The sequence below is a fragment of the Dissoconium aciculare genome (genome assembly GCF_010015565.1).
Source record: "Dissoconium aciculare CBS 342.82 unplaced genomic scaffold K489scaffold_19, whole genome shotgun sequence".
NCBI lineage: Eukaryota > Fungi > Ascomycota > Dothideomycetes > Mycosphaerellales > Dissoconiaceae > Dissoconium > Dissoconium aciculare.
In genome coordinates this window covers 82836-109460 of record NW_022984969.1, presented here as the reverse complement: position 1 = coordinate 109460, position 26625 = coordinate 82836, and the positions used below count along the sequence as shown (strand labels likewise).

The 26625-nt window shown below is 53.1% G+C and overlaps 9 protein-coding genes across 9 annotated transcripts; 3 read left to right on the top strand and 6 right to left on the bottom strand.

Annotated features, from left to right (window-relative positions):
• The first annotated feature begins 135 nt into the window (after nt 1–135).
• On the top strand, nt 136–1482 carry K489DRAFT_96362 (uncharacterized protein). Its single transcript, XM_033609081.1, has one exon. It carries the CDS (start codon nt 420–422, stop codon nt 1143–1145), a length of 726 nt encoding a protein of 241 aa, XP_033455385.1. The 5' UTR covers nt 136–419; the 3' UTR covers nt 1146–1482.
• Nucleotides 1483–1701: 219 nt separating this feature from the next.
• Nucleotides 1702–4043, bottom strand: K489DRAFT_384958 (cyclopropane-fatty-acyl-phospholipid synthase). The gene is made up of 4 exons (XM_033605982.1): nt 3946–4043; nt 3682–3882; nt 2489–3612; nt 1702–2371 (listed from the first exon to the last, which is right to left on the bottom strand). The coding sequence occupies exons 2-4, from the start codon at nt 3799–3801 to the stop codon at nt 2077–2079; spliced, it is 1539 nt and encodes a 512-aa protein (XP_033455384.1). The 5' UTR covers nt 3802–3882; nt 3946–4043; the 3' UTR covers nt 1702–2076.
• A 1139-nt stretch (nt 4044–5182) lies between these two features.
• Nucleotides 5183–6898, top strand: K489DRAFT_96335 (uncharacterized protein). Its single transcript, XM_033609080.1, has one exon. It carries the CDS (start codon nt 5396–5398, stop codon nt 6563–6565), a length of 1170 nt encoding a protein of 389 aa, XP_033455383.1. The 5' UTR covers nt 5183–5395; the 3' UTR covers nt 6566–6898.
• A 3582-nt stretch (nt 6899–10480) lies between these two features.
• On the top strand, nt 10481–12420 carry K489DRAFT_96278 (uncharacterized protein). Its single transcript, XM_033609079.1, has 2 exons — nt 10481–12015; nt 12090–12420. The coding sequence occupies exons 1-2, from the start codon at nt 10764–10766 to the stop codon at nt 12314–12316; spliced, it is 1479 nt and encodes a 492-aa protein (XP_033455382.1). The 5' UTR covers nt 10481–10763; the 3' UTR covers nt 12317–12420.
• Nucleotides 12421–13572: 1152 nt separating this feature from the next.
• On the bottom strand, nt 13573–15942 carry K489DRAFT_96241 (MFS general substrate transporter). The gene is made up of 6 exons (XM_033609078.1): nt 15774–15942; nt 15492–15625; nt 15071–15400; nt 14869–15011; nt 13798–14807; nt 13573–13708 (listed from the first exon to the last, which is right to left on the bottom strand). The coding sequence occupies exons 1-6, from the start codon at nt 15817–15819 to the stop codon at nt 13638–13640; spliced, it is 1734 nt and encodes a 577-aa protein (XP_033455381.1). The 5' UTR covers nt 15820–15942; the 3' UTR covers nt 13573–13637.
• Nucleotides 15943–18779: 2837 nt separating this feature from the next.
• K489DRAFT_384953 (P-loop containing nucleoside triphosphate hydrolase protein) lies at nt 18780–21216 on the bottom strand. Its single transcript, XM_033605981.1, has one exon. It carries the CDS (start codon nt 21174–21176, stop codon nt 19248–19250), a length of 1929 nt encoding a protein of 642 aa, XP_033455380.1. The 5' UTR covers nt 21177–21216; the 3' UTR covers nt 18780–19247.
• A 556-nt stretch (nt 21217–21772) lies between these two features.
• On the bottom strand, nt 21773–22958 carry K489DRAFT_384952 (ribosomal protein S7). Its single transcript, XM_033605980.1, has one exon. It carries the CDS (start codon nt 22733–22735, stop codon nt 21893–21895), a length of 843 nt encoding a protein of 280 aa, XP_033455379.1. The 5' UTR covers nt 22736–22958; the 3' UTR covers nt 21773–21892.
• Nucleotides 22959–23376: 418 nt separating this feature from the next.
• Nucleotides 23377–24560, bottom strand: K489DRAFT_405092 (uncharacterized protein). Its single transcript, XM_033607144.1, has 3 exons — nt 24333–24560; nt 24131–24269; nt 23377–24091 (listed from the first exon to the last, which is right to left on the bottom strand). The coding sequence occupies exons 1-3, from the start codon at nt 24497–24499 to the stop codon at nt 23636–23638; spliced, it is 762 nt and encodes a 253-aa protein (XP_033455378.1). The 5' UTR covers nt 24500–24560; the 3' UTR covers nt 23377–23635.
• Nucleotides 24561–24606: 46 nt separating this feature from the next.
• On the bottom strand, nt 24607–25525 carry K489DRAFT_96172 (uncharacterized protein). Its single transcript, XM_033609077.1, has 2 exons — nt 25459–25525; nt 24607–25224 (listed from the first exon to the last, which is right to left on the bottom strand). The coding sequence occupies exon 2, from the start codon at nt 25198–25200 to the stop codon at nt 24754–24756; it is 447 nt and encodes a 148-aa protein (XP_033455377.1). The 5' UTR covers nt 25201–25224; nt 25459–25525; the 3' UTR covers nt 24607–24753.
• Nucleotides 25526–26625: the final 1100 nt, after the last annotated feature.

Genomic DNA, 26625 nt, shown 5'->3' with positions numbered 1-26625 from the left:
AGAGATGAAGAGAAGAGAAAAGAATATGGAAAGGTGACGAAGTCTTTCTCAGCCGGTTGTTCTTTTTCCTTTGTCCTTTCACTCGCAGGAGGTAAGATGAAGGGGAGATGGGAATCGTCACAGCAGCGTCTTATTTCCAACTGTCTTCCGCACGTTTTTCTTTTCTATCTTCTCGCAGAGGCAGCGTCAGACCGTTTGGCGTTTATCCTCGTGTGTGAGCGCGTGTGTGTGTATGTCAGCGTCGTTGTTGTTGTATCACCACGTTGTTTCGTTGTCCTGGCAGTGCGACGGTTGGAGAAAGGCAGAGCCGCGTGGATCCATAAAACGACGTGGTGGGCATCTCTGCCCTTCCTGCTCTCTCTCTCTCCTCTCTCTTGTTTTGGTTCGCGACGTTGAAGAACCATAGTTTGGGCTCTAATATGGGGAAATCGTTCATGCATCATGATGATCTTGCGCAGAGGAGAATCCTTCGGGATGGGAGATTGGCAAGATCTCAAGCTGATATTCATGCCCAAGGGAAAGAGAGAAATGAGAAGCGGGTGGTTTCCTCTTCCTCTCTCTTTCTGGCAGAGACGTTCTATATTGTAGCAAGTGAGCATTATCATCTCCCGGTCATATTCGAAAATTCCCACAATAGAAGAAGAGACATACATGACTCGGGCAGCAGATTTCCGTTCGAACGAGAATGGGGAAAAACCCGGAAGCCGTTACCTTTATACTCATCGGCGACAGTTTTTCTCATTCCACCCAGATTTACCCATCCAGAGATGTGTCGCGGGCAGGTATACGAGCCGACGCGAAAGCACAACACCTGGGCGCGTCGCAACAAGCCTCACAGCGCACGAAATCATAACAAACCTCGTTGCTCACCGTCCTTTCTCTCTCTTCCTTTCGCCGCCGCCGCCGAGATGACACTTCAGCATTGTGTCGGAGAGCTCCTTGTATCGCCGCCCGGCATCAATCATTCTGTGGTTGAGCAGGCCGTGTGGCAGGACATAATAGCAGGTTCTCTGGGGTCGCGGAACTTCGGATCTCGTCTTCCCCGGAGGACGTGTGGTCGATTGCTCGCGCCGCCGTGCTGGGTGATCACATGCATGGTTGATGGGCTTGTATTTATCTTGGCCGCATCGTTTCTGCGTGCTTGAAATTGAAGACGATGGGGAAATGGAGGAGGAAAACGACGGGGCAACAGTGGGCAGTTTTTTTCGAAACGGGAGGAGAGAGTAGCGAGGCGAGGTCGTTGTCGTTTTTGCCGGCGCTACAACGGCGTGGATTCCGCTTTTCTCTTCCTCTTCTCCTTCTTCTGGTCGTTATTGCAATTTCGTCATCGGAGGACCAGAGACATAGACAGGTGATGGATGGCTGGCGTTCACTTGTATTTCCCCTAGCAAGAAAAACGACGTTCCTATCCGACCCTTCACTACAGTATCAATCATACAGCGCCTCAAACTCTAGGACAATGAAAGACACGAATACTACGTCCCGCCGATAGAGACTCGAGTATCCAAAAACCGGAGGTTTGGGCTATCTAGACAAACTTCTCCCTCTCCACCTCCGTTCTCCCCATCCGCGACCATTTCGCCGTGAAACGGTGGGAACAAAAGTATAAATGTGAGACGCGTGTGAAACCATTCTCATTCTCATTCTCGTTCTCATTCTGATTCTGATTCTAGAGAGATGAAGATGGAAATGGAAATGAAGATGGAAAGGAGCGTTCGTGTACATATGTCTATATTTCCTCCCCGTCGTCGTCGTCCTCGTCTTCCTCGTCATCGTTGTCGTGGAACATTCCGTGCATGGATCTCTTTTGATAAATGAATGAAATGCATCTCCACCGGAGGAGGGGGGAAGGCCATCACCTGTTCGTCCCAAAAGGAAGGAAAGAGAGGTGTCTGGTCATCAACCGCTCTGATGAGAAGGATGTGGATCGAGCCTCTCTCCCTCTCCCTTTCCCAGTGGTCCAGCCGCGACCGTTGCTGGAGGCGCTTCCCGCATCCCCCACTCTCCGTCGCCCATCTCCACCTCCACCGTTCTTCTTCCGCTCAAGTCCTTCGTACAAGAAAGGATAAGAATATTCTACTGCTTCAGGACCGCGCGGCCCTCCTTCCTCGCCTTGGCGAGGGCGCCGGAGAGGCCGAACTGCGAGCCCACGCCCTTGACACGGTGGGTGGCGTTCAGGTTCTTGACGACGACCATCTGGTAGCAGGTGGCGCTGCCCTGGCGCGAGGCGATGGTGGACCAGGCGAGGAACAGCTCCCAGATGCGGAACCAGCGCTGGCCGTACTTGGCGTTGATCAGGTCGGAGTTGCCGAGCCAGTTGCGGTACCAGCGCCAGAGCGTGCCGGAGTAGTGGACGCCGACGGTGTCGATGCTGTGGTTGGGGAAGAAGGAATGTTCGTTAGTGAATCTGTATAAGAGAGGGAGAGGGGGAGAGCGAGGGAGGATTGTGACGCGACTTGAAAGGGAAGGGAGGGGATGGATTATTTACCTCTTGATCTCCCATCCAGCACTCTCGAGACATCCGACGTAGTTCGCCAAAGGCGTCGAAGCGTCCGCGCCGGGGAAGATGTACTTGTTCAGGAAGAGCCCCCAGATGAAATCCTCGTACTGCCAGGCCTTGCGGAGGCCCGAGAGCTGGACGTACATGGCGCCGTCGTCCTCGAGCATCTCGTAGCACTGGCGGAAGAACAGGGTGAGGCGACGGATGCCGACGTGCTCGCCCATCTCGATCTGCGAGATCTTGTTGAACTTCCGCGTCGGGATGTCGCGGTAGTCCATGCAGAGCAGGTTGCTCTGCGTGTCCGGGATGCCGGCGCGGCGGAGCGCGTCGGTCCCCCAGGCGACCTGGTTCCGGGCGAGGGTGACGCCGGTGACGTGGGCGCCGTAGTTGACGCTGGCGAAGCGGGCGAGGGTGCCCCAGCCGCAGCCGATGTCGAGGAGGGATTCGCCCTTCTTGAGCTCGAGCTTCTCGCAGACGATGGCCATCTTGTTGTCTTGCATCTCCTCGAGGGACTCCTCGACGTCGGGGTCGGAAAAGATTCCGCTGGTGTAGACCATGCGCGGGCCGAGGAACCAGGCGTAGTGGTCGTTGCCGCGGTCGTAGTTGGGTCGGATCTGCTCCTCGTCTTGCTTGCGCGAGTGGAAGAGGACGTCGGGGGCGAAGACGAAGAGGATGAAGTGGAAGAGGTCCCAGGTGAAGGCGAAGCTGGCCCAGTCGTGGCGGTACTCGAGGATCTCCAGGCAGTCGCCGTTGAAGGAGACGTTGCCGTCGAAGTACATCTCGTAGAAGGTCTTGATCGGGATCTTGTTGCTTCCGCTCCATCGTTTGCGGTCGTCGTCGTTCTTGAAGGAGATGTAGTGCTCGACGGGGCGACCGGGAAGCTTGGCCTTGTTGTTGATGCGAGGGGAGTAGCTGGAAGCGATGGTCCAGAAGGCGACCAAGCTGGGGAAGAGGAAGAGGATGGTCAAGAAGATGAAGGTCTTGAACCCGAGACCGATGCGGTAGGTGAGGATCAGAGGCAGACCCAAGAGCACACCGGCCAGCAGGTAGTTGGAGAAGCCTTCGCTGCCGGGACCCTCGGCCGGGAGAGGCGCATTGTTGATGGTCGGGAACTGGTCGCTCGGTCAGATTGGATCTCGGGATTAATTTAAATGCCGCAGTGGGCGGGGATGGAGACCCACGTTGGTCACTTCGACACCACAGTCCTCGTCGACTGCAAACTTGGCGGGTGCTTGTGGAGGAGTCTTGATGAAATCAATGTGCTCCTCGAGCTCGGCGTTGAGCTGCTCCTTGGAGGCCATATTTGCTTGTTTTTTTTACCTCCAATGGCTGGCTAGCTCTCCAGCGCGGTGCTCAACGGAAAGGAGCTTCGTATGTTAAGCCTGTCGAGTCAATGATGAGCCTCCTGTCGTGATATGATTGAACGCATTCACGGATCTGCATACCGTAGATTGGCCGAGTAATCACTGCAACAATGGCTATGTATATGATATACAAAACCAATGGATGCGGCAAAGAGGAGCTGCTCCCTCGAAAAATAATTATCTGGCCATTGGGATACACTTTCCCGCCAAAATTCCGTGCTAACGAAGCGGTGTATGCAGGGTGCGCTTTAGGGTTCTCCGAGCCAGCGGCGCGGTCGATGACTAAGCGACGTCCTTGGCGATCACAGGGCAATGGATGTGGTTAGGGTTTGGGTAAGGACATTCGAGTTTGGTGATATTGATTACCTAGGTATTTCCAACCGTGAAGGTAGGCAGGCAGAGGAATCCAAGTGTACCTAGGTAATTAGGGATATAGTAGGACAATTCGTATGTGTACGATCATATATGTACCGGTAAGCCATCCACTCTGAAGTGCGGTTGTTGTAAAATCTACATGGATACTTGACCAAGGGAAAGCGGAACAGTTTAACCGTGGGCCCTATGAGATGGACCCCAGACTGTCCATGTCGACAGAACCGCCAGCAACATTCACGACTCCAACCACTGTAGCATTCCACACAGAAATGGTCGTGGACAGACATGTTCAGTAAGCAGCGGTTCTCTCCTACATTCTCGTGTTGAGTTTCAGGAGTTGCACCAAAGCACGACATGTATCTCTGTAATAGACTAGAGGAGCTATTCCCTCCTCCATGCTTATACCATAGTATTATTAGGCGTTGTGCTGAGAAGCACGATATATGTCTCCGTGCTGGGCTAGAGGAACCATTCTCTCCACCATGCTCATCCTGTGGTTTCAGGAGTCGTATTATTCTCAAACCACGATACGTATCCCTATAATAGACTGCAGGAGCCGTTCTCTCCTCTATGCTCATACTGTGGTTTCACGAGTAGTGTTATTCTTAAAGCAAGATACGTGTCTCTATACGGGACTGGAATAGCTATTCTCTTACATGCTCATCCTATAGTTTCAGGAGTCGTATTATTCGTGAAGCTCGATATGTGTCTCCATGCTGGACCGTCCCATATCACGTGACTGAAGCGCCCATCGGACCCTGAATTGCTGCAAGGTGTACTGTTTGTGAGTGATGAGTGAAGTGAGTGGAAAAGAATGGATGAGACGTGATCAGGCCACGCGTACGGTTACCGTACGCGATCCCTGTCCCAACCATTCATATCTCCTCCCTGAGTCGCTTATCGCCGCGCCCCTCTATGCCTTGTATAGTTGTCTCGGGCGGCCCATTCCATCATCATCGCCCGCCGCTCAGCCTGCCACCGGCCAACCAACCACATACAGTCTCACTCACTCATCCACCCGCCAACGACACTTCTCTCTTTCCTCCTCATCTCCAACATCACGACTTCAAATACGACCACATTACCGCACCTGGATACGGTTTTCCATTTGTTCATCCGATTCTTCACCTTCACCTTCACCATCATCGCCGCCATCATGTTGGGCCGTACCTTCGGCGTCGTTGCCACCGCGGCTGTAGGCGCCAGCGCCATCCTCCTCCCGGCCGGCATGGATCTCGAAAACGACCCGATCTTCATCACCGGGCTCGACCCGAAGAGCCAGATTGTCCGCATGCCTTGCCCGAGCTGTGTCTTCTCCGCCAACGCTCAAAACCCGGCGAGCGTCCACGAAGAGTCCGACGACGACGATCTCATCTTCTCCGCCCAGGGAGGCGCGGTCGATGCCGTCTTCAACGTGACCATCTCCGAGGACAACGAGCTGTTGATCAACGGCGACGTCTGCAACTTCTCGAGAAAGGCACGAGCCACCGGCCCTAAGCATGTCATCCAAGTCCCGGCCTCCGTCTCCGCGCAGGCCATCGTCGACGGCGAAGCCAAGACCGAATCCCTCGAGGTCGACGGCTTGGACATCATGGTCGGCTCCGACGGCGTGACCTCCCACCTCACATACAACATCTGGTCCGCCGACCGGCACCCCATCCACCTGGACCGTCTGCGCATCAGCCTGCTGACCCTCGACGACGGCGAGATCATGATCCTCGACGCCCACTCCGAAGCCAGTGCACCCACCCACCTGAAAGTCGACCTCGACTTCCTCGCCCAGCGACCACCGACCCACCCCACCGTGGCCGAGAAGCCCTGCGACATCTTCTGCATGATGAAGAGCAAGTTCGACCACCTCCGCAACTCGCACCTGGGCAAGAAACTCGGCTGCGGCACCCACAAGAACCGCCTCGGCGCCAGCCAGCCCATCACCATCGGCAAAGTCCCCGGCCACCTCCGGCCCCCTTTCGCCCAGCACCGTCCTCACGGCCCTCACCACCACCACCACCACGGCCGCCCCTCCTCGCTCATCGCCCACTCCGTCCGCGTCGCCCTCTGGGTCTTCGCCTGCGGCATGGCGGCCTTCGTCGTCGGCATGCTGGGCGCGTGGACCATCGTCTTTGTATTCCTGGGGCTGCGGAAGGTGTTCTACGGTGTGCCGTTCTCCGGTCGACGGGCGGCTGTTTCCCTCGATGAGGATGCTGCTGAGGAAGGACACGGCCTTCTCGCTGAGGATGACAAGGCGGAGAGGTTCGGAGAGGAGGCGCCCCCGCCGGTCTATGAGGATGCCCCGGCCTATGAGGAGAAGGAGGAGCAGAAGTAGGGAGGAGGAAGCTGGATATGGGAATTTATGGGCAAACGGTCCTCCTTCTTGTCCTCGTCCTCGTTGCCGTCCTCTGCGAAATCGACGTCAGGCGATACCAACGTCCATTCTCACAGATAACGGCGGGACTGGGTGTTGTCATTCCACGAAAGAAGATTCGCACTCCTCGAGGAAGGAAGTCGTAGAAATCAGGCGTTCTCTGGCGTTTCTTCCTCCCGTTCGTTTCGATCGCTGTTTTACTCTCTTTGTAGTTTTATCTATCTACCTTCGCTTCCGCTTCTTTCTGCTATCAATTACCATCTCTTCCTCATACTCCCGTCTTTGTCTGCTCCCTGCTCCCTGCTCCCTGCTCATCCTACTGTCTCTGTCTCTGTTACTGTCTCTGCCTTGCTATCACTCTACCCTCTTCTCTCCCTCTCCCTCTCTCTCTCGTCCTCGTATTCTATTACTCTATCCTCTTCTCTCTCTGCTATCACTCTGTCTTCTTCTCTCTCTGTCTGTCGGTCGTGCTGTACACACTCTCCGCCCTGTCGCCGCGTGGGACAGATGCGTTGGATTTACTACAGAGAGGGAAAAGGAAGTAGGCAGGGAAACAGTGGACGGAAATAGATACAGAGAGGGAGAGAGGGAGAGAGAGAGAGGGGAAATTGCAGGGCTATAGTACATATGGTATTATTATTTCGCGCTGATGGGGAGCAGATTTGGTATGTTTTTAGAACAGTTATACAGAACCCCCCATCACGGTGGGAAAAGGTGAATGTGACTGTGACTGTGGATGTGTACATGTGTGTCTGTGTGCGTATATGTGATGAGTTTATTATAACGAGAACCTGCTGGTGTCTTGTCTCGTATTTTCTTGTCTTATCCTTCCTGTATCCTACCCTTGAAGTTCGACCTCTGCCCTGAATTAGGTATCCTCGAAGACCGGAACGAGGGCTCGGGGACGATCGAAGATCTTGTCGGCGACGACGACGGGGATTATTTGTCAGTGGCAGAGAGAGAGGTGCAACGGAACTCGGTATGCCTGTCTTGATAATGTGTATTCTTTACATGAGATTTTCCTGTATTGTTGCTGCTACTGGAAGGAGGGACACAGAGAGAGAGAGAGACAGATCTCACGCGCGTTTTACCCTCGACGTTTATCTTCGACCCTGCCCTGCCCTGCCCTCGTTGCGCTTCCTCCAATGCTGTCTCGCATCCCTTTCACGCTCTTCTTCCATTTTTACGTACTATAGGGACGAGGTGGAAAGATTGGTTCAGACAAACACGACTCTGATTGTGAAATACGGAAATACGGAGTTCCGACAGGACGGATTCTGGGACGGCGCATTTGGAATGTGTTTTACATTTTTCTTTTGGCATCTCTCTGCTCTTCTCCGAGAAAGAAAAAGCTTAACACTCAGGTTCTCTTGAAGACATTGGGGATTTTTGGTCATACGAGAAATTGGTACCTGGGCGCACACACGACTCGCGAGCACAAGGGTTCAGAACCTTGCGTTCTCCCATTGGATTCCTGCAAGCTCTAGGATCCCGGGAAGACAGGAACGGTGCGCGATGCCAGAAAAGGGAAACGCCTGACCGACCCATTGGAAAAGCATAATAATAATCCAGATATTCGAATTTTGGATTGCTTACGGGCGGATAATCGCCTTGAATAAGAGAATGACACGAAGTCGTAAAATCCGCGAGCTAGCTCACGATGGAAATCATCCTTGTCCAACTCCGTCAAAACCTGCCATTTCTCGGGAAAAAGGAAAGCGGGACGCAGACGAGGAGTAATTTCCTAGCATGTCACTCGTCCGTCTGCCTGTCTGTGTGACTATCGCCGCTAGGAACACATCGTTATCTGCATGACACGGGTGAGCATCATCTCGACTAACTCGTATGAGAGAAAGCTCCAAGTTGTTTCCTGCAGATCGCTGGCTGGCTGGCTGGCTGATTGGAGTTGCTGATTGATGTGTTTCTGTCATCCGAATGATATATATAGCCGCGTCGGAGTGTTCTCCTCGACGATCACCCAGGTCCAATACCCGTGGGATGTGTACGCACTAGGACAGGGCAATCGCAAGGCTAGAAATAGTGTCTGTCTATTACATTGCAGTTGCAGACAGCACTGGAGTATGTCGTGGGAAATGTCACCATGTCGTGCATGTCCAGAAACTAGCGCCAGCCCGGAGGAGAAGTCGTGGGACGGAGGCGGCAGGTCATCCACTTCGTCGATGATTGGTTCGATGGCCGCCGACCTCTTCGGGCTGGCCACGGCCATCGCGTTTACTGGGGCAATCGCGGCGATGCGCGTGGACTTGCCCAACCTCACCTCATCAATCCCTGCCATCGAGCGAAAGTCCTCCGTCTAATCTTTCTACCGTCTGATCTTTCCACCGTCTGATCTTTCCACCGTCTGATCTTTCCACCGTCTGCTCTCCCTCTTGCTCGCTCTCCTCCTTCCGGCACTTCCCATCCATCGATCGTCAGGTCTCACTCCGGACGTGCCTGCGATCGCGCGCTCATGCGGATATTGGAGCGTCCTTCAAGAAACGTGTGCAGACCAATGTATCGGTCGCGCACTGCTTGCTATCGACGAGCTACACTCGGGGGTTTTGCCAATCTCCATTGGACGACCTCGACACCCACCCGGTGTTGAGGATAGTATGAAGCTGTAGCGCTATGGCCTGAGAATGACGGAACTCTCGCTCATCCGGAGCACTCCGCCTGTTCGTTCACACTCGGAGATTCACACCTTCGCATGGCACCAGATGCTACCTCTGTTTGGATGCCAACCGAGACATATGATGCTTCGTGCCTGCAGACAGGTTCGCTCTCACCACAAAACCCACCTGCATCTGTGCCAGCCCTGCGCAACCACATACCCTGGCTCCCACACGCATTGTCTCCTCCCTTCACACTCCTCATCCATATGTTCTTTGTCGATGACGCTCAGCGCTACCACAGGTTGGACATGTGCTCAACCGGCCACCTGGTCCATTTCTTTCATGAGGACTCTCTTTGTCCACTTTACTCGGCTGACCGGCCAACGGTCAGCCGTTTTTCGCTTCTCAGGCCTGGACCGTTCATGCGGCCGATATAATATCCTCCCGTGACAGCCAAGCGCGAGTTACACATCGCAAAGCTGTCACTCTTGCTCGAAACTTCCCTGCTACTGCTAATGATAGCGCTTATGCTGCAACTCTAGTGTGTTGACCTCTGACGCTATATTGGACTGCCATCTGCGACGCGCATCAAGCTAATCTGCACGCTTGCTGTAGTCTTAGATAATCTTGGATTGTGCGCGTGGTGTACCTTCGGCCGAGCACCGCCGGTACGGAGATCCCACCGACCTGTTCGTTCCGTAGTGGTCACAGAGACTAGTTTCGGTGTTCTTCCATGGGTGGCCGACAACTTCATGCATACACATTCTGCAAGTATGCAATCCGCTCGAGAGAAAAGCTTCTGACCGACTGGATCCCTAGTCTTCACAGGACCAAAGAAAGGTAAAAATGCTGCTCTGCAAGGTAAGGTTTCCAATAGCTCCATGTGCGGCGCGTTGCTTTGCATCAAAGACACTCCATCTTCCCTCACCTGCAGCTTCCCTTCTTTATGAAACAAATCTGCTTCTTTGTCTCAACGCGGGCAGTAACCCAGCCCTCGTCACACTCTCCATCGCTCTTCCAACTCCGAATCATCTGTGATCTAATATAACATCGTCGATCATCTCCCCTGTTCGATCTGATCCGACTTACCATTCTCACGGGAAAAGGTTCTTGTCCTTCGTTGCGCAACTCAACTCAATATTCAGGTCCTGCCGTTGAGGTACCAACACACCTGTGGAACGGGAATCCCTTCTTCGTTTATTCTCTTCTTACCGAAACTGCGGTTCCGTGCCGTTTCTCATTTTCCAACCACAGACCCAACGTCTTATGACGACGTCGCTCGACCCTGGTACCACATTGTGCAGCTTCGGTGCCGACGCCAATACATCATCGACGACCAAATATATCACTGTTGAAAGTGATATCTTTCGAGTGTTCCAAGACGGTATCGACGGCAACACATCAATTCTCGGGATAGCTCAAGACGAATTTCAGTCCTCGAAGCGTCAAATGAAAACCCAACGAGGATACTAGTCCAACACCTGGCGCCCAAACAAGATACCTCATCGCCGAATTATTATTCAGCACGCTCAATACATCTTGACAACATGTCCGAAGCAATGTCCGGCTGTTCGGCTGACCCGAAGTCATCTCACACACGAAACTACTCTGAAGATTCCATGGCGATTTCTCCAATGGAGCAACTTGGATATCACAACACCTCGATAGACTCCATCCTCGCCGGCTTACAGGCCCCGAGCCAGCCATGTTCGTCGGCCCGTAAACATGTAACGCCAGACACGTCAAAAGACTCGCGAGGAATCGGGTGTTCACTCACCAATCCATCCGTGCACGACCGATCAGCACAACAACCTAATAAATCAACACAGCAACCCCAATCTTCGCCCCGCTGCAATTCCTGTCGGCCTCCATCTCCAACCAGCACGCGCCCAAGCTCATCCGCCGGCAACCCGGCCGCACGGCTTCCACCATGCCGAAGGCCACGCGGCGCCGTCGCCCGGAGTTCCCTCGCCCAGGCCTTTGCCTCGGAGGATGGTGGATCCGCATTTCTGCCGGCATCTATCGGCATACGGACATCTCCACGCCGTAACCACACAGCCTCGACCACTTTCGCCCATCGACCGGCGCCAACTCCGATTGTCCCTGCAACAGAAACACAACCGATCCCACAGACGACCTCTCGCGGAAGTGATCAGTACAACACCCAACGCACCGACTCGATCATCTCTCTACCATCCCTCTCCTCCTCCAGCTCTCAACAAGATCAAGCAACATCACTACCACACAATAAGAGCAACAAAACCTCCCGCCACCCCTTCCACCGCACAACCTCCTCAAGCAGCAATAATTCAAGTTCAAGTACAACTTCCTGCTCCAGCGCCTCTACAAGCAGCAGCGCCCTGCACTTCGGACGAAACAACAGCAGCAGTAGCACCAGCAGCGCTTCGACCACTACGACAACCTCAACCTCCTCCTGCTCATCATTCTCCAAACTCTCCCCCTTAACTTCAATCCCACCATCATCCTCCTCATCCCCCTTCTTCAAAAGTCCTCCCTCATCACACTCCCCACTCTCCCCCTTCACCCCGCTCTCCACCCCCTCCTCACCTCCGGTGACCCCCGCCTTCGCCGCCCTCTCCTCGAAACCCTACCTCCACCATCCCGCAGGCTACGCGCCGATGGCGGCAGGCTTCGCACGCCTGAAGATCTCCTCCTCCTCGTCGCGGCATTCCGTCGCAGAGGAAAGAGGTGACGAAGACTTCTTCTTCAATCGCGGCGGAGACGTCGGGAGTGCTGGTGCTGACGGCGCGGAGGTGAGGATGAGGTTGTTGGTTAGCGGCAGGGGGAAGGCCGAGGGGATGAGGTTTGGGGACGCGGAGAAGATGATGCGGGAGGAGGGTGAGCAGGAGGAGGGGCAGGGGTTCAGGCTGGGAGTCGGTGGACGCGGACTTTTCACGGAGGAGAGGAGGACCAGGAGGGATTTCGTCCCCAGGGGCGGGGTGAGGAGATGATGGCGATGTTGATGGTCCTCAATGAAGGTCATGTGTGTTTTCCTTGTTTTCTCTCTGGCAGAATCCTGGGAGGTCTTTCTCTGCGTCTGTTCCGCAGATGGCTTCTCGTTTCTCCTCTTTCGTTTTAGGGCGGGCATTTTCCTCTCATGATTGCAGCAAAAGCGGCGCGGGGCCATCAGCGAGGCAAGGAGGAAAGCGCTTTTGTTTTCGTTTCGTGTGCTCTTTCGTCTTTCTTTTTCTTTCAATGTCTGTCAAGGAAGAGGCAAATTAATTTGCGGACGTTCCGAGTCTTCAATTGCTATTAATCTTCGAATTTCGTCCTTCCAAGAGCTGTTATGAGATCCTTTTCGTTTTTCTGCTCGATGAAGCCTATTGCTAATTTGCTCTTATTTCGACGTTTCGCGGCAAACGTCTTCGGACCATTGAAAGACTACTCCCCTCCGCTTTTCCGGACGCATAGAATCTCTCAACTCCTGCCAAAAACTCGCCCACCTCTCTCCAATCTTACTTTCATCGCATTCATCAGTGCACATCATAAAGAAGCAAAATCCATCCTTTCTCCCCCCTCGGTTATCATTCGACATGGACGATTCCACCCCTGCCGCGGAGCGCTGATGGGAGACCCGCTCATGCAGTGAAGGATCTAGATACTCGAGGTCCCATCGAGCGGCTGGTCATTGGAGATAGATCATTCGTCAGATGTTTCGGAGATGGATAGGTGGACATCGGATATAGAGCCGGGGTTTTCTGTTCGGCCTACGAGTTGACCTTGCATATGTACCAAGCAAGGCAGATTCCGGAATTAACCATGGTCCCCTGTGGGAAGTTCATGTCGGACCCTGCGGCCGTTGTTGCGATACAGAGGCGTTGGATGCGAAGACACTGGGCGCAGAGACCTATGACAACCCTCCTCCTTGCGTCGGTCTATGACATGTCGGATATGGAACAAGAGAGGAAAGACATCGATCTTCGTAAGCGTGAGAGAGCAAGCAAGCAAGCAGAGCAGGGGAAACACAGCCATCTCTCACGGCCTCGCATGACCGACTACATCATCTTTTTCTCCTGGGGCAGACTATCAACATCACTTCATATGGGCCATTCTGTCACATACGCGTCACACGAACACAAGAGAAAAACCACTTGTAGCTCAGCCTATTGGGCATATTTATCATTTCATACTGAATGATGCAATATTCCGTGCCCCCGAGGATAGGAGAAGAAGGGGGGCGTATAATCTCATTATAGGAAAGCCAACGGAGGGGGAGCAGAGCACGAAATGGACAAGGGGGGAGGGGGTGAGAGGAAGTGTTGGGGTATAATCGTGGAATTCCTTTCCTTTTCCTTTCCTGCTCTGCTCCCACGTCTCCCGGATCGTAATACTATTCTTTCCGCGCAAATGCCGTAAATGAAGAAATCTAGACGAATGCAAAAACCTCTCGCCGATTCGATCTATCGCAGCCACAACATTTTCAAGATGTCGTGGCGCGCGAAGAAGGAGCGGATTTGTTTGCCGTAGATGTCTGTTGGGCAGTGATCAGCATGAATTCTCCGATGACGTTGTTTCCGGGTGAGAAAAAAAAATAAGGGATGGAGGGAGAGAAAAACTTACACATCGGGATCGTCGAGACACAGATTCCAATCTGGACATACGCGAACAGGAAAAACATCGGGCGGGCGGAAAGCTCCCTCAACCAGTCGAAGCCCTTGTACGTGATTCCGAAAGAGATCAAGTTCTTGAACAGGACGAGGCAGGTCAGACCCTCGATGGCGAGCTCTCTGTATCCATCGACGATGTACTGCGCCGCGGCTATGGCACCAAGGGTCATCCCACCGACGACGAATCCGAAGAAGACATCGAGCGGGAGCCAGCCGTAAGCCGGGTTGGCCGCGATGACGCCGTATCCGAAGAGGCCGCCGATGCCGAAGAGGGCCATGGGGATGACGAGGACCATGCGGAATTCGGGCTCGAAGACGCCGTTGTTGCGCTTGGTCATGAAGCGGGCGGTCGAGTCGGAGATGAGACCCGCCATTCCGAAGGCGACGATGGCGCCGATGAAGGCTCCAGCGTACATGTAGCCCGTTTCGACTTCGGTGAAGCCGAGGTTGATGGTGAAGAGTGCGAGGGAGACTCCGAGCATCGCGACCCAGGCGATCATGGCGCCTTGGATGAGTGAGGCCCAGAGGAAGGCGGGTTGGAAGAAGAGCGGGAGGGGTCGGAGGGCGAGTTTGATGATGTTGGTCTGGTCGTGGCGGCCGCTGAAGAGGGCGAGGGTCTTGCGGGTGATTAGCTTTTGCTGGGCGGCGCCTGGGGCGGGGTAGGGGTGAGGTTCGGCGGAAGCGCTGGCGATGGCGGCGCGGTCAACGGATTCGGTGGATTTCTCCTTGGTCTCCTGAGATTGCTTGCTCATGGCGCGGACGGCTTCGGTGTGCTTGTCGGTGTTGACGACATTGTTGGTCTGAGAGTTGGTGGAGTCGGCGTCAAAGGCATAGCTGGCGATGGCGGCCTTTTCACGGTCGAAAGTCGTCTCCGGGCAGAAGAGGTAGACCAAGGGGAAGATAGCCGCGGTGAAGATGGCGACGAGGTAGAATGTCCATTGCCAGCCGAGGGAGGCGGTAGACCTAAAGGAGGATTCCATCAGCATAATTGACGATGGTTGACAGAGGCCACGACGATACGCACTTTCCGACAATAACGGGGGTGAAAAAGGCACCACCGAATAGGCACAGGTTGGACAAAGCCATACGGACACCGCTCTCGTGCACGAAGTACAGCTCACCAACCATGACGTTGACGAGACCTTCAAAAGGTGCCAGACCAATACCCTTAGGAACTCAAAGTCAGCTTGCCATACCACAAACATTTGTCGAACAGGGTGAATTACCTGGAAGAAGCGAGCCGCCACGAGCGAGTTGTAGTTCTCGCCGCTCAAACCACCCCAGATGGAGCTGATGATGATGATCAGAGTACCGAGCAGGATCAACCATCGCTTGCCCCAGACTCGCGCCAGAGGAACAACGAAGAATCCGGAGATGCCGACACCCAAAAGATGGTAACCCGTCAAGAGAGCCATGTCGGTGATGCTGTGCTGGCCCTTGTAGTAAACCAGGAGTGTGAGGGTGTTGGCCGCTAGCAGCGGTGAGAGTGTTGATGCCAAGACGGAGAGCAAGCAAAGGAAGAATGTGATCATGTCGCGACGCCATAGTGGCCAGTTCTGGATGAATCCATGAGCATTTTCTTCAGAGAGTGACCATTTCCACGGCGTGTGCCACGCTTCCAAGCGCGCATAAAGATTGAAGACTCACCAGCGGGTCGTCTGGGCTGTCGCTAGGTTGTGGGACGAGGATGATGTTGCTGCCAGGCGCACGTTTGAGAGGCGCTCCACCCTCGACATCGACTGCGGTGGTTCTTCCCAAAAGATCGTCCAAAGTCGCAGTACCTACGACGAGAATTTATTAATGAGATGCGCATTCAAGAGACAGCGTAGTCTTCATAAGTTCGATCGCCGACGTTTCAACAATAGCATGCGCCACTATGCGACGGATTCCAGATCGTAGATATGCCGATGATAACGAGAGACCGCGTACCTGGGACAGGCACCAACTTGGTGTCTTCTAAGACTCCGAGACCCATGATGAATGATAGTGATTGTGAACTTCTCTCCCAGGTGAGGATTTGCCAATGGTCGACACGATGCCAATTCTCAGAATGTAAAAAGCAGAAGGAAGGACAATAGGTCTCTTAGACTTCTCAAATTAGCGGCGAGGGTTCACCAGTATGTATGTACACAGAGTGGTGTCTGTTCGAACGCACACGCACGCGCGCACACGTAGATGCACACTTTCGCCTCGGTAGGTGGGCGTAGTTTGGTGTGTGCTGTATGTGTGGGTTTCTTTGGTCGCTGACGAAAGGACCCCAGCAGAAGGTATTAGTGCGAATGCAGTCCAAGATTTTCCAGATTAGTCTGCATGTAGCAAAGACCACGCAGATCTACGAGACGGAGGGTTCGACTTCCAGGACAGAAAAGACAGAATGAATGCGTGGCTATGAAGTTGCTCGTCTTGCGTTCCAAAATGCCCTGCAGTCCAGAACGAGAGTCTCCCTCGGAGGCCAGGGAATGGGGGCGAATGGAGAGTTTCACTAATGCTGTCTTGTCACACTAGATCTGCCGGTCACCAGAGAAAAAGCAGCGGAAGACGGGAACAGGGCAAACCGGCCAAGATTGATGGCAGGAGCGTGCTACTGCAATAACAAAAGGGCGAAAGATTCGTGAGCGCCCGTGGCCGGCGGACCGGGAGTTCATCGTCCGACGGGCGAATAATGAGACCGTTGAACGTCTCTCGCAGCAAATTCGTCTTGTCCGCTACTATAGCGCGTATGGCAGGGATTGGGGTGTAGTCACTCAGTTCAGTTTAATTTGCAGCGTCTAACGCGAATCAGGCTTGGAGGATCCCGGAGGAATGCCGGGTTTTTGCGGGGTTGTCCACACGAGCAGGCTTGGCTGACCGCGATGGAGACGATGATTGGGTGGGAGGAATGATTGCATTGTCCCAACCTGCATTGTTCCGTCCATTACCTTGTTCCTTGCGATTCCCTTTGGCGGCGATCCATGGATGCTTCTCATTCTTGCCTTATGGTAGAAGACTGCATGGCGTTCGTTGGGCTCGTGGGTTGATGGCTCAGTCGTTGAGACGGTGGCTTGTCTCAAGAGCGGAATATTGATTGCTGGACGTCTGCTTTGCATAGAACATTCACCTAGTACTGTACATAGCAGACGTGCAGACCAACTCGCCTCTTCTCTTGTCCTTGTCTTGGAAGTGGGCTTGGGAGCGGGCTTGATGGCATGTCGTTCGCGCTTCTGACCTCGTCGGTGGCGCTGAATTCAACCCAACCTCGGCGGGCTTCAGCTTTGCCTTCTACAGTGCACAGATTCAGTCCTCCAGTGAGTGAAGCCGGTCTACTGGCATGGATAGCGACCCTCCGCTCGCACGAATATCGTCCTGGTTCTGTACGGTATAATGCAGTTGCATAATGTCGCTCATCACAGCAATCGAGCACTGAGTTGAAGAGCATCTCACGTCGTGTACAGACAGGGGATCGATCGGCATGCAGGAGGAAGAATTGGGATATGCTGGCCGCTGTTGCAGCATCATGCAACATCATGCAGTATGCAGCATGTCTATCATCAACACGAGCTGCCAGGTCACGCATCCCATCACCCAGGTACAGTCGAGGACATCTCTGTAATCGCGGCACGTATTGCGTATTCTGTACCCAAGAAACATCATCCACATGCATGGCGCACGCAGATGCGCGAGACAGCAGTCTTCCATGGTCGTGAACACGACGAGTTCGTCATGGTGGAGAAGTACAGTAGTAGTAGTCGCGATCGTCTATAGTAGCGCCCGGGGTTGATCGCCACTGGGATTGCCGTTGATGACATTGACAGCTTTAGTTCGATCGTGAGACATGTCCCTACTGGCCCTTTCCGCAGCACTCTATCGTGGAGACCGCTCTCAATGATTGTTGTACTCTTGCAAGATGTGCTTGTCCGTAGAATCCTTCGGCTGCTGCATGTCCTGATGCTACCCGATGTATCATTTTCCGTGGTGCGCGCGATCTCCGCAATTTGTCTTGGCTGAGATTACCACGATCTTGTAATGCCAATACACATCATTGCTGAGACTGAGACTGTGCTGCAAAGCATCAACAGACAAACGGAACTCCTCGGCCCTGTAAACGAAGAACGAAGAACATGCGCCTCTCCTCGAAAACTAGGCGGATAGAACGGCCGTGGCGTACGGACAAGAATATTCCCCTGCAAACTCAATGGCAGCCGAACAAGGGTGTGCACACACAAAGATGGGACGGAATACCGACCACCGACGTCACCTCACGTTTCGTCTCGTCCCTTTGTCTCCACATTTCGCAGGGTGCAGCAGACATCTCGACGACACCTGTGTGCTGTACATGGAAGCAGCCCTGGAAGATCATACACTATACAAATCGACATGATTATGTTAGGCACGACGCTTTTTTACATAGAAGACTCGACAGGCAGAAGCCGAGCAGCACAGACGCGCGATAGAGAGACCGTGCAGCACGTTCGTCGTGCCAGACTGCTTCACAGATTCAAGTAAAAAGAAAATGATAATGATATGAGCCATCAACAACACCTCATGACCCTCAGAGTACGGGCATTTCATAATTTCTCGTCTCGAGGAAGACCCCGTCCGAGATCACGAGACGAATGATGCCAGATACCCGTCTAGAGGAATACCGTATGATAGTCTCATTCGACTCGTCTCCAACACCAAGCAGGGACCAATACAGCCAGAAACAATAGAGATACATCTTATAAAAAAGCGCCATGATTTCCCGGCATCGCAGCCTTATCCATTTCCACAACCAAGCTGAACGAAAGATAGACTTTTGTGCCGCAGATCACCGCCAGCATCGGCATCAATAGACTCCGACTCCGCACGGGATTCGAAATGCGAAATACGTGCTCTCACAGACGACGAACGACGACGACGACGTGATGGTCTTCGTAGCACGGCATCATCGCCGTTATGTGTCTTCATTGTCACTGGGGTGGCGGTGGTAAATACAGTCCACACTGCAGCGGAGTAGAAATGTTGTTGATCCGAAATACGAGACTGTGTCATCCTCAATGATGACCAGGGAACAAATACCGGGAGGAGTTGTGGTGGGAGAATTGCAGCAGCAGCAGCAGAGCATGAGCAGCTCGGATGAGATGATGGAACGATCGGCGATGTCTGTATTGACAAAGGAGATAGGTTGCGTTGCAGACAGACACGCCTATTACGGGCTCAATTCTGAACGCAGCACGATTATAGATTTAGAATGAAATTGTGCTGTAGGTGAAGAACGAGATCACGCACAAGGGATTGGAATCAAGGGAACATCGATCACTCCCTCTCTATGCATGAAATACAGGATATCGCTTCTCTATGAGACGCCGTTCGAAAAATCCATCGTATCGTACTATCCATCGATCGTGAAAAAGCAGACTTGATGACAACCTCCTCTCGTTCATCTCACTTCTTCTTCCTGCCCATGACGTTCAAGGTCTTGAGCGGATCGCCGCCACCCCTCCTCTTCCTCTCCGCAAGACGACCTTTCCCTCTGCCTTTATTGAACGCCCTCGCCTTTCGGATGCGGTTCTCCGAATTGAGATCCTTCCTCAGCCCGACGAATCCCACATCGCGGCTCACCGCCGCCGTGCCGCCGGCCGGGAGCAGATAATCGGGGACGTGGCGGAGGTGGGGCTGGGCGCGGACGGCGTGGGTTTCGGTGTCGTGGCGGAGATGGCGGAGGTCCTGGGGGTTCTCCTCGAAGTGGCGCTTGAGCTTCTCGCTCTTGACGAGTTCGTGGCGGAGTTCCGAGGTGCGGGCTTCGCGGACGGCGATGCGGGTGACGCCGCGGAGGGCGTCGGCGAGACGGTAGCGGAAGGGCGCGAGGTTGTCCCAGTTGAGGCCCCACTCTTTGACCTCGCGGCCTTTTTTGCTCTGCGAGGCTTCGATTTTGAGCATGGTCTCTTCGTCGTTCTCGCACTGCGGGATGCTGGTGGGTTTGTGCTTGCGGTAGTGTTCGGTGGGGACGTAGAAGGATAGTGCCATGCCGTTCTGGCCGCCGCGAGCGGTGCGGCCGATGCGGTGGGTGTAGGATTTGGCGGTGAGGGGGAGATCGAAGTTGAGCACGCAGGTGACGTTGCGGAAGTCGATACCGCGGGAGACGCCGTATTCGCGATCTTCACGACGTTGTCGTTTCGGGCGCGCTTTGGGCTTTGCCTCCGCTTCTGCTGGTGCAGAGTCTTCTTCTGCCGGTTTGTCCTGGTTCGTGACCTCCTGCTCTTCGTCTTCCTCCTCAGCCTCTTCTTCCGCTTTCCTCCTCTTCTTGCCTCCGTGTTCGTTGCCCATGACTTCGCCCTCATCTGCTGCGATGATGATATCATAGACGCCGCGATTGAATTCCTCAACCACGTGCAGTCTGTTGTTGACAGGAAGTTCGGAGTTCAACACACAACTCCTCACACCAAATTGCTCCAGAAACAGCTTGACTCTGTAACATCTGTCAATGTCCGCAACGAACATGATAATCTTTCCCGGGATGAGATTGAGTTTGAAGATGGCGTAGATCAGCAAGAATTTTTCATCTTCTGCGGTGCGAAGTTTGTATTGTGTCAGCGTTTGGGCTTCGGCAGCCTCCTCGGAAGACATGTCGAGAATCGTCGGTTTGTTCGCCTCGTCTGTGCCGAAGAAGAGCGATGAGACCGTCCCGACTTCAGTGCGAATCGTCGCCGACATCATGATTGTCTGTACTCCGGGCGGTAAGAAACCGGCGATGCTGGAAAGACTTTCCTCGTGGCCATAACTCAGCAATAGATCCGCTTCGTCAACGACCACATGTTTCAATTCTTTCGTCTGTAGCGTCTCTTCGTTGATGCATTGCGCCGCTCGAGCAGGAGTTGCTACGACGATATCCGGGTACTCTGCCAACCTTGCCTTTGTGACGGAAGTATCCTCTTTTCGGGTGATGTTCTGCCCTTTGATCACCTGTCCACATGTTTTGGAAATTTCATTGATCGTAGTAGTCACTTGAGCAGCGAGCACATTCGTCGGGACAAGGATGAGCGTAGTCGTCGCTTTGGCGCGTTTATCGGCATCTTTTCGAAGGAGAATGCTGTGAAGAATCGGCAGGAGATATGCCAGCGTCTTTCCCGATCCGGTCTTTGCTCGTGCGAGAATGCCTTGACCTTGGAGAACTGGTGGAATTGCGCGTGCTTGAATCGGCGTCGGTGCCTCGAAATTTTGCTGATGTATCGCTTGGAGAAGGCGAGGGTCGAGTCCAAGGTCGGCAAAGTCGACCTTGCCAGTCTTTTTCACGGCAGTAGTCGGCGCGGCGGGAGCAGCATCGTCGGCGGGCGGCGGCTCTGGCTCGTTCCTCTCGTTCAATTTGCGCTTCATTATTTTGGTGGATGTGTTGGCAAAAGTTTACGTTTGTCGCATAATCACCTCTACGTCGAAATCTTTCCACTGGTACAGTAGTTTTTCTGAGCCCTGGTCACGCTAGCGGACTTAAGCGGCGAAGATGTCTCGTCGACTTAGGGTTGGATAAGTCCAATGAGACCCCCCAAGTGGAAAAGTACCCGGGTAGATGATGAAGCCATGTCGCAGGGATCTGTCTTCTGCAGCAGTTATGTGGTTGTCGTGCGCGCCAACGTGGGATAGATCTTCTGCATTAGACTGTGGTTTCCAACGAGGTCGCGGGTGACCAGTGCCGGGTGGCCGTGCGTGAATCTCTTCATATTAACGCAAATATATTCTAAATACGACACAGATCACGATTGTTTGACGATGTCCAGTTCCCAATGTGCCGTCATAGCAAAGGTATTGGAAATGGCAGACGCAGAAGGACGAGGACCAGCTATAAAGATTCCGATAAAATGTAGTATGTACACATTATTTCACATGCCGAAGATTTTGAAACTAACACCCCTGCTCGCAAGGGACTCGGTCGTGTACAGCCATGACAACAATAGCAAGACCGGATCGACTGTCGTTCCCGATAATCTTCAGGCATGCCGCTTTTACATGTGGGTAATCAGCCCTTGGTTGCTGCCCAGATCTGCAAGTAAACAGCGTTCCCATCGTCGTCCCTCGTAAACCATGCCTCAGCCGATCTACTTCCTGAATCCCTTCTGTCCATAATTGACCGCCGCACGCGCCGTCACAGCCAATTTGTGCACCGCATTCCTCTTCTCCCAGATCCCACTGCGGCCCTCCACGATCGAGATGATTTCCTCGGCGACTTTGGCCGGGAACATGTTCTTTCCACTACCACGGCTCTTGCGCTTCGAGCAGGCATCCAGGATCCACATGAAAGCCGTTCGTCGTCGTTGGCGCAGACTGAGCGGAACGGGGATCTGCAGGGAGGCACCACCACCAGCACCACCCTTTTGCACTCGCAGGCGCAGAAGTGGTGCGACACTGTCGAGGGCGAGGGTGAGGTAGAGGACGGGGTTAAGTGGGAGGTGGCCGGCTGGTGGAGCGCCGGGGAGGAGAGGTCGTAGTGGGTTGATTTTGGGCGGTGAGCTGGTGCGGAGAGTCTGAAGGATGAATGCCATGTATCGCTGAGCGGTCGCTTTGCATCCATCGCGCATCATCAGGTTGGTGAGTTGCTCGACGACGGGATCATAACGGGTCTTTTTGATCAGGTCCCTTGGGAGAGGTAGCTCGGGGAGAGGGAATTTGTGACCTTCGCCGCTGCCGTCGGAAATTTGAAGAGCGTTTAATGACTCCAAAGAATTCTGCTCCTCAGTGACGGTGTTGATGAAGAGTTGTCGCGCAGCGTCCTGTTCTGATGACCACTTTGCTCGCTGCTCTTCTGTCGGCAATGCTCCCATGTCCATCTGTGTTGAGTCGATGTTGTTGGTGAAGCCTTCTGCGGGCCGTCTCGCCATGGTCGAGAATGCTCGGGTCGAGGCTTTGGTTGTGACGTTTGTGTGCTTGGCCTGATCCTTCATGACCTTCGGCGCTGTGTCCCTGGTATCCTTCTCATTTCGCAGGATCTGACCGTACTGTTAACCCAATGCTCAATGTCCAATTCTCCTTCATTCACGAACCTCCTGTACAGGTGTGCCCTGACCCTCGATATCTGGCCCTTGTCCGCCCTGAACCTTCGCAATCTTCGCAGCCTCCTCACTGACATGCTCTTGCTGCTTCATGTTCGGTCCATCCTGGCCTGGCTCTGCCTTTGGAAGATCGAGCTTTTTGTCGTCGGCAAATGTGCGGCAAGCCGATCGCTTCATACCCACGACGGCATTGCTGGGACGGAATGCGACCGGGCGCGGTCGGAAGGCGCAAGTTCGAATGATCGGGAATGCCTTCATTGTGTCTGTGATGATAGGCGATTGTACAGTACAATATTGGCCCGCAATAGACGCACGTCAATGGCAGCTGCTCGCGTGGTCGGCAGCGTCTGTAGTCATGCCAAGCTTCATCGGCAGACCTGCCCGGCCTTTTCTACACTTGCGAGCGTCGTCGACGTCACAAACCTTTCGACCCGTCGACATCATTCGCATTTCGGCATTCACTCAAGCCTGTCAGAATATGTTCTTGTAAAGACAAAAGAGTAATTACACGATGTGCCGAAGATGGCCGCCTCGTCTTCATGCTTGCCTGCTATGCGCTGCATGCTGCATACGCCGCGCTCTCCGAACCTCTGCTTCGAAGCACTTCCAGCCTCTGACGTGAAGCAGATCTTACCGTAACGAAGTTGAAAAAAGGTCAACCCGATTCATTTTCACCGAGCTCAAGCAGGGAAATGCGGCCTCTGTGCATCCTCATCAAAGTGATTCGATGGGCACCGGAACGCTGCTTCTGATTCTCCTCTCCTAGACGACCCTTCCCGTTCTCGCAGTCGACTATTTGCCCGAGAAGAGCAGCTTCTGGGCAACTTTACTGCCGAACCGAGGATTCCTTTCAAATAGCTCGCTCACTTCGTATTGCCCGAGACAGTTGATGATTGTTTGTCTATGCCTGTGAAATCCTTCGACAATGGTGTTTTCCGCCTGACGGTAGGATTTTGTGTCGCGTCCCGAGGTGAAGACAGCGTCAACATCAGCAACAAAATCATCAGGCCACCCATCAACTGCGATATGCTCGGCAGTGCATGACCATGCCGCGATGGCAGGTTCTGGGAGGTTATACTTATCGCACATGTCTGCTACGTCCGCATTGAAAGCAATTATACTTTGTGGGGTGCAGACATCACCGACACTGTAGAAGTTAGTATACATCCAGTGGACCATTAGACCTATACAGTCCGGATCGTCATCATCCATGACAATGATCTTGTCTTGCGCCTCCTGCACGTGAACCTGTCAGAAATGGTCTCTAGCTGCTTCCTTCGAGCTTACACTGAAGGGTCCTCGACACGCTGCTTCGAAGAATTGGCAGCGGTTGCAGATGACAAATTGATGTAGCTTCCACGTTTTGCTTCGGCATCTCACAATCACATCAGACAACGACTCGTTCTTTGATGTGTCGTCGAGACCACTGCAAGAAAAATAGTCAGCTGCTTTGTTTGTCCTAAAAACTTGTTTGTGGGTGTCGACATGCTTCATGATGCTGCTCCAAAAGTAATCGACGCTCTCTTCCACTATCATTAAGGCCAGAAGCTTGTCATGCTTTTCTTCTTTGGACATGTATTTCAAAGACGACTCGTGTCGAGCAACACACGCGGTGTATAGATCGTCAGACATGTTGACGATGCGCGACTTCGCCATAACGACTTGATTTCAAGCACGTCGATGCTGAACGGGGAATCTGATGTGATGGAAGGTAGGAAATTGCTGTGGCGAGCCACGGAAGTTGTATAAGAAGAAAGCAAAGAGTGCTGAATTCTTGAGAAGTTATACAGCTCTTTTCGTACAATTTCAATGCGTGTGATCAACGGCCCTGGCGACCTTCACGTGCGCGCGTGCAAAACAATTGTTAAATAAATCGTCAAGATCGGTACTCCAACCTTGCGTCCCTCGTGTCATTCTGCTTCACTCTTTTTCGGCATGAATAAGTGATATGCGATCTTACGGCTGAAGCGAGGACATGCTTCAAGTAACTCTAGGAAGCCTTCGTCCTCGAGGCATCCATGTACCATTGCCCTGTTATCGCACCACCATGAGATGATGCATTCCTGTGTGCGAAGATAGGACTCTGACGCGTGCTCGACCTCAAAGATACTTGTGATTTCTCGTAAGCAGTCGTCGTAGGAGCCTGAATACACCAAATTGTCCATGAAATCATCCAACAGCTGTCGTACGGATTCTGCGAGCAAGGGCAGGTTATATTTGGTGGCCAAGTCTACTACGCCGGCGTGATGAGCAAGAACGCTCTTTCCCTCCGGCGCTTCATACGGATCCCGGTTGTATTTACAGTCGTATAGCCAGAGTAGCATTGCCTCGAGGCAGCTAGGGTCGTCATCGTCCATCGTGATACACCTGTCCTCGCGTTCCTTTCCAGAACACGGTCAGAATGATCTCTGTTTGCAGACTTCAGACTTACTTTGAAGGAGCCTTCGCAGGCAGCATCGAAAAATCTGCAGCCGCTGCATACCACGACCCTATGGACGTTCCAGGAGACTCCTTGGCCTTTGACGACGAGATCAGAGAACTTGGCTTGATTGAAAGCGCTGCCATCGTTGTCTTCAGACCCAATACCATTATTCTCGTACAAATAAAGATCTCACCTTCTCACGCTCGGTGGATTATTAGACGATATGTTGGTAGATATATGCAACGCCGAGGAAGTGTCCGCAAAAGAGGTGTTGATGTAGACGTCAACTCACAAAATCTGCGTTTGTGCACGACGGAAAGGTATACATGCAAGTGAAGGGGCGCAAATGCAATGCTGCCTGTGAGCAGCAAGGGATCATGTCACGACACATTCACCACATGCAAGCCGGAAAGCCAATGTTTCAGAATTGCGAGTCACGAGACCTCTCGCTTCGATGCGACCAGAGCTGAAGTTGATTTAGGTCACTCAAAGATTCGCGTATACATGTCCATAAACATTGGCGATGATCAAGCTTGCGCGGATGCACGGGTTTTCATGGTTTGAGAGGCGAACCAAGTAGAGGACGTACCGTTCCTGACCGGGGGAAATATTGAAGCGGAATTTTTCATTGCCAAATGCACGTGTTGAGCTATGTAGCACTCCGTGAACAAGCCTGTGCGATTGCTCCGGTTATGCTCGAGTAAACTCACCCTGCGCGTGAACGACTCCTGGCAATTTCCAATCTCCGAACCCTCCATTTATACAAATGTCAAGATGACCTCGTTTCCTGAAGACCAGCTTGAAGTTCCATTCCACTCGTCGACTAGATGCGATTCCTCTCGTTGCGAATGATATACGAAACATTTGTCCTGTCTCGACGCTCCTTATTGTCTCTGTCCTTTGCAAGGTTCTCATAACAATCATAACAATCAGCCATGATTTGTGCGATGAAGAGTTGAAGGTTGTTGCTGATGTACGGTACCGCGATGGTCTTTTCGTCAAAGCGTTAAAGCAGCGTCTCGCTCTCCGAAGAGCAATCCACGTCGTCCGTATGGGCTAGGAATTTGGGAATCTGAGAGCGATAGGTGTTGGCGGGACAATCAAAAGAGTGGAAGAGCGGGTCGAAAGATAATGAATTAGGAAAGCAGACTGACAAAGGTAACAGGCAGCAAGGAATACGATACACCACAACCAAGACCCGGGATCAGAGCCTAATCTTGAGCATGTGAAGCAGTCAAGCTAATCTCTCATCCCACCCCGCTCGCCCTGTTGAAATGTGAGGAAGAAGGAAGAAGATTCTTTTTTTTCCCCTTTTTTTCTCGGAGGGTGGACAGACCCTATTTATGTACCCCTTGCCTGT

Bases quoted from the DNA above. Each gene is read 5' to 3' on its own strand.
- K489DRAFT_96172 (XM_033609077.1), bottom strand. From the start codon at position 25,200: ATGGACGATGACGACCCTAGCTGCCTCGAGGCAATGCTACTCTGGCTA.
- K489DRAFT_96335 (XM_033609080.1), top strand. From the start codon at position 5,396: ATGTTGGGCCGTACCTTCGGCGTCGTTGCCACCGCGGCTGTAGGCGCC.
- K489DRAFT_96362 (XM_033609081.1), top strand. From the start codon at position 420: ATGGGGAAATCGTTCATGCATCATGATGATCTTGCGCAGAGGAGAATC.
- K489DRAFT_384952 (XM_033605980.1), bottom strand. From the start codon at position 22,735: ATGAAGGATCAGGCCAAGCACACAAACGTCACAACCAAAGCCTCGACC.
- K489DRAFT_384953 (XM_033605981.1), bottom strand. From the start codon at position 21,176: ATGAAGCGCAAATTGAACGAGAGGAACGAGCCAGAGCCGCCGCCCGCC.
- K489DRAFT_96241 (XM_033609078.1), bottom strand. From the start codon at position 15,819: ATGGGTCTCGGAGTCTTAGAAGACACCAAGTTGGTGCCTGTCCCAG. The intron at 15,012-15,070 runs GTAATTCACCCT...TGAGTTCCTAAG, and splicing joins TGGCGGCTCGCTTCTTCCAG to GGTATTGGTCTGGCACCTTT. The intron at 14,808-14,868 runs GTGCGTATCGTC...ATCCTCCTTTAG, and splicing joins ACCCCCGTTATTGTCGGAAA to GTCTACCGCCTCCCTCGGCT.
- K489DRAFT_384958 (XM_033605982.1), bottom strand. From the start codon at position 3,801: ATGGCCTCCAAGGAGCAGCTCAACGCCGAGCTCGAGGAGCACATTGAT. The intron at 3,613-3,681 runs GTGGGTCTCCAT...CCGAGCGACCAG, and splicing joins GTGGTGTCGAAGTGACCAAC to TTCCCGACCATCAACAATGC. The intron at 2,372-2,488 runs GTAAATAATCCA...CCCCAACCACAG, and splicing joins GCTGGATGGGAGATCAAGAG to CATCGACACCGTCGGCGTCC.
- K489DRAFT_405092 (XM_033607144.1), bottom strand. From the start codon at position 24,499: ATGGCGAAGTCGCGCATCGTCAACATGTCTGACGATCTATACACCGCG. The intron at 24,270-24,332 runs GCATGTCGACAC...TTTTTCTTGCAG, and splicing joins TTTTGGAGCAGCATCATGAA to TGGTCTCGACGACACATCAA. The intron at 24,092-24,130 runs GTAAGCTCGAAG...CATTTCTGACAG, and splicing joins CGTGTCGAGGACCCTTCAGT to GTTCACGTGCAGGAGGCGCA.
- K489DRAFT_96278 (XM_033609079.1), top strand. From the start codon at position 10,764: ATGTCCGAAGCAATGTCCGGCTGTTCGGCTGACCCGAAGTCATCTCAC. The intron at 12,016-12,089 runs GCAGGGGGAAGG...GAGCAGGAGGAG, and splicing joins GATGAGGTTGTTGGTTAGCG to GGGCAGGGGTTCAGGCTGGG.